Source organism: Harmonia axyridis, chromosome 3 (genome assembly GCF_914767665.1).
Source record: "Harmonia axyridis chromosome 3, icHarAxyr1.1, whole genome shotgun sequence".
Taxonomy (NCBI): Eukaryota; Metazoa; Arthropoda; class Insecta; order Coleoptera; family Coccinellidae; genus Harmonia; species Harmonia axyridis.
The window spans coordinates 61,809,381-61,814,156 of NC_059503.1; the positions used below are offsets into that span (position 1 = coordinate 61,809,381).

The 4,776-nt window shown below is 34.4% G+C and overlaps 1 protein-coding gene across 2 annotated transcripts; it reads right to left on the reverse strand.

The window, feature by feature from the left end:
- Nucleotides 1–2,791: 2,791 nt before the first annotated feature.
- On the reverse strand, nucleotides 2,792–4,365 carry LOC123676442. 2 transcript variants are annotated; one of them, XR_006746943.1, is made up of 4 exons: nucleotides 3,543–4,365; nucleotides 3,301–3,405; nucleotides 3,013–3,239; nucleotides 2,792–2,930 (listed from the first exon to the last, which is right to left on the reverse strand). XR_006746943.1 is itself a non-coding variant. In XM_045612322.1 (3 exons), the coding sequence occupies exons 1-3, from the start codon at nucleotides 4,182–4,184 to the stop codon at nucleotides 2,904–2,906; spliced, it is 1,062 nt and encodes a 353-aa protein (XP_045468278.1). In that variant the 5' UTR covers nucleotides 4,185–4,365; the 3' UTR covers nucleotides 2,792–2,903. The 2 variants fall into 2 exon arrangements, 1 of the variants encoding a protein (XP_045468278.1); XM_045612322.1 differs by having other exon boundaries at nucleotides 3,013–3,405.
- Nucleotides 4,366–4,776: the final 411 nt, after the last annotated feature.

Here is a 4,776-nt window from a genome sequence, read left to right on the forward strand (position 1 = left end):
TTACAAAAATTCATTGTATTGCACACGTCACAGGATTCGATAAAAAGTACAGCTTCGAAATGATATAAATCATTTCTCATCATTGTCAGAATATAAAAATAATAGAGATAACTTAATATAGTTATACAATTCTTAAATGATACAAAGTATCATTGTCAAAATATAAAGGCATTACTCAATAAAGTAATAACTTTGAAATTGTATAGAGCATTTCTCATCAATGTCAGAATATAAAAATAGTTGGAATAACTCAATAAAGTTATACAATTCTTAAATGATACAAAGTATCATTGTCAAAATATAAAATATGAATGCATTACTCAATAAAGTAATACGACTATGAATGATATAAAATACCATTCCTCATTACAAACATTACAACACAAAGAATAAATTAATTTAAAAAAGATTAAAATTGGAGTAACTCAATAAAGTTATACAATTCTTAAATGATACATAGTATCATTGTCAAAATATAAAAGCATTACTCAATAAAGTAATACGACTATGAATGATATAAAATACCATTCCTCCTTACAAACATTACAACACAAAGAATAAATTAATTTAAAAGAGATTAAAATTCAAACTACTGGACAGGAACTCTTGGACACTCCAGAACGCATGCTGCCGCAAAAATTCACCGACAGTTTGCTTATACTTTTTGAGACTGAGCCTTTTCACCTCTTCAGGTATCTTATTAAAAAGTTTATGTGAAATGAAATTAGGTCCATTCTTGGATTTTTCTAATCGCATATACTTAGATTTAATGTTGTTTCTATATCGTGTGTAATAATCATGGGTATCACCAAACTTCGGAAGATCCCTGTTATTATTATATGCATAAACAAGACATTCATAAATATAGATAGACGGAAATGTCAGGATTTTAAGTTTTTTGAAAGCGTCTACGCAATCATCCCTGTAGTTTAATCCAGCAACTATTCTAACTGCTCTTCTTTGTAATCTGAAAATACCCTCCCTACTAGAACAGTTACCCCAGATCAGTACACAGTATCTCAGATGTGACTCGACCAGACTATGATAAGCAACCTTGATAACATCCTTTGACACAATGTTGGCCAAGTTACGGAGCAGGAAGGTATTTTTTATTATTTTGGATGCTATTTCATTGGCATGGGAGATCCAGGTGAGACTTGGATCTAGGTAAACTCCCAGAAACCTGACCGATTCACTGGTAGTATGATTTGAAATCCCTCTCAAATTGAACAACATAGTTTCTGTCTTTTCTGCATTGCAAACTAGCATATTTGATACGAACCATTCCTTGGCTCTCAGCTCTGCCACTCTCGCAAGCTGTTCAACCCCATGCAGTTCTCGATGCCCCACTGTAATTCCAGAGTCGTCAGCCCACAGTAGGTGTTCATACATAGCCATGAAGTAGGAGAAATCATTCATAAAAATTATGAATAATAGGGGTCCTAATATGGAACCTTGTGGTACCCCAAGACTTAACAGACCCTCTGCAGACCATGTACCATTGCAAAAGACCTTCTGCTTCCTGTCTGTGAAATATGACATTATTAGTCTTAGACTAATCTCATCGAACCCATACTTTGCCAGCTTGTCTAGAAGAGCCTGCGGGGAAACACAGTCGAAAGCTCGACTCAGATCTAAAAATATTGATAGTGAAAGCAAGCCCTTCTCAAAACAGTCAAGCGTATATTCAACAAAACGTAATATAGCATCACATGTTCTCGATTTCTTTCTAAATCCGAATTGATTTTTGTATAAGAGATTTTCACTCTCAAAATGGTTCATTACCTGATTATGGATTATTTTCTCGAAGACTTTTGAGAAAATTGGAAGTAGCGAAATCGGTCGATAGTTTTTTTTGTCATTCTTATCACCTTTTTTGTGTATAGGGATTACTTTTGCCACCTTCAAACAATCTGGAAAAACTCCCTCCTCAATGCAACGGTTCACCATTCTAGTGAGGGGCCTCACTATATGATTAATATTCCTTTTCAGGAGTGATATTGATAACCCGTAGTAGTCCCTCGATTTACTACCCTTTAGGGAACATATTGCATCTCTTACATTATTGAAAGACACTTCCTGAAATCGAAAACCATTTTTATATTGATAGTTTGTATCTGTAAAATTCTTAGGTTCAGTAATTCCCGTTTTTGGCAAATTATCTACAAGTTCATGGGGTAAGGAAATAAAATAAGAATTGAAATCCTGGGAGCTTATAGGGATAGATGGAATTGCCTCAGGATGTCTCTTCCTGTTTATTATTTTCCACATGTTTTTGCCAGGATTATTTGATTTCAATATGAAATTATCATTTGCTGACATTCGAGCCATGCGCAAAGCTTTTCTGTACTCACTACGTACTTTATTCCGCACCATCTTTATGTCATCAGTTCTAAAGTGATTATACATGTCATTGTAAAGTCTCACTTTCTCCCTCATCGCTACCATGTTACCAGAGAACCATTTTACCCCGGAGTCGCTTGTTCTGGTTTTAAGATCAACCTCTGGAAAAGATTCGAGGAAAATTTCTATGAACCGATTGTGAAAAGCGTCAAAACAATCATTGGGTGACAATGAATCATCATATATAAAAGACCAATCTTGTTCGCTCAATATATTGTGCATCATACAAAAGCCTACCTGAGTTAAGGGTCTGTATCTGTTTTTGGTAATATAGTTAGTCAGTGCTAAGGGTCTTGGGATATTAATGCACTGTGCCTTGTGATCCGAAAACTCTACTGTTAAAATTTTGGGAAAAAAACTGCTCGATCCCGAATACCTTACAAAAATGTTATCAATGCAGTTATTGTTCCTCGTTGGCTCATATATTGTTTGCTTCAAACCGTACGATTGAAAGACCTCCAACAGTACTTCTGCGTTCCTGTCCAGTACATTATTGCTATTTATATTAAAACACACATTAAAATCACCTGCAATAGCAAGATCATCATTAATATTTACAAAATTCAAAACATTTTCAATTATATTCATAAAATTATTAAAATTACCTACAGGTGAACGATAAACTGATATCAGGGTTAACCCCTGTTTCTTTATAGCAGCTACTTCACAATCAACTTCTACTGATAACTCCACTATTTTTCCTAGGACTTCGTATTCATGGTTTCTACTTAAAATCATCGTACCTCCACGTTTATTTCTTGTTCTTGAGAAATTGGAAGCTACGTGCCAACCACTTGAGCAGTATGTGTCTGCAACCCCCAATGGCAGCCAGTGCTCTGTCACACAGATCGCATCACACATATTATTTTCCATGAGAAACAGGTCCCATTCATTTACCTTATGGGGACTCAGTCCCTGAATATTCAAATGTAACACTTGGAAGGTGTGTGTATCATCTTTAGTTTTATTGTTGGTCATGTTTGTTCCTTTCGTGTGGTTTTCCTGTGGAAAAACATCGACACATAAGCATCACTCGGCCAGATATCACATGATTTGGCTTTTTCTAGATTTTCTGCATTAATGGAGACTTTATAGGAATGATAGTATTCAGGATGTTTAGATTGCAACTGGGTACATACAGCCTCCTCAAAATTCTGCTTCACCATGCTTATGAAATCCGATGATGTTGTTTGTGTGTTGATCCTTGAAACAAAAAGAGATACTTTTTTAGGAATAGCCTTTATATTGCTATCTGTTGCCTTTCCCATAATGGACCATTTATTATTTTTATTCTTTGATGTCTTCGAATTGACAACAGGTTTGTTTGTTTGTATTTGTTGATTCACGACATTCTTTGATATCTGTCTAAGTTTGACGGCAGTATTTCCTTGTTTATTTGTTGACGTTGATTCATTTGAACTACCAAACTTCATATTTTTAGTTTTTATTCTATCTTCAGATAAAGAGACGGAAATTTCGCTGCTATCCTTGTTCATTTCTTGATTCACCTGTTTGGCTGAATGCACAGATACATCTGAATTTTTTACATTTCCACACACAAGAGACGGTAACAATGACTTCTGCACAGATTTATGAGAGTCGGTAGGAGATCTCGTAGATGGCACCATACTAGGTGAATTTTCACCAGAAAAATTTCCTTGATTTTCTCCGATTTTTTCTAAGACATTATTATAATTCTTAAGTATTTTTATCTTATCCTGTAGTTCCTCAATCAGTTTGTCCTTACTTTCAATAATTATGTTCAAATATTGATATTCCATATTATTTTTGATTTCGTCATTTTGCAATGGGGTTTTACGAATATTGTTCAGCCCAACTGTTTCATCTACTTCAGTTAAACTTTCAATCTGGGAGACGGAATTCTCAAAACACACTTCGTTAAGATTAATAAGACGAGACCGCAAACTTTGGATTTCCAATTCTGCTTGACACAGTTTTGAGGTTATGTAATCACAGCAAACCAAACTTCCATCCTGGTCTACAAAAATTCCACAAATTTTCAGTACACAACTGAAATGATATGTACTATTACAATTGTTGCATGTTATGAAGGTTTTCACTTCTTTCACACACTTCTTACAGAAAGTTTCTGCACTATTATTAATACGTGGTGCCATGTTGAGCGACGAATGACGAATGACAATTTAAGAAGCAGTCCTGCATAGTCTAAATCGAAGCAATAAAAATTTGAAAAACTTCAAAAAGCGTTTTCTATTGGCACAATAATATAACCAGGACATTTTACACAAACAATTCATCACAATTTCATAACATGAAAAATATGAGTCTATTATTACTGATTCGCTGTTTAATACTTTTTTCAGCTTTTTACTAACTTTTATTTATTAAACA

What these genes read in the sequence shown, in the direction of transcription:
- LOC123676442 (XM_045612322.1), bottom strand. Translation starts at nt 4,184, where the DNA reads ATGGAATATCAATATTTGAACATAATTATTGAAAGTAAGGACAAACTG. An exon ending in AGCAGAATTTTGAGGAGGCT is followed by an intron (nt 3,406 to 3,542) that starts GTATGTACCCAG and finishes GTTTTTCCACAG; the next exon opens with GAAAACCACACGAAAGGAAC. An exon ending in TATCAGTTTATCGTTCACCT is followed by an intron (nt 2,931 to 3,012) that starts GTAGGTAATTTT and finishes TTGCTATTGCAG; the next exon opens with GTGATTTTAATGTGTGTTTT.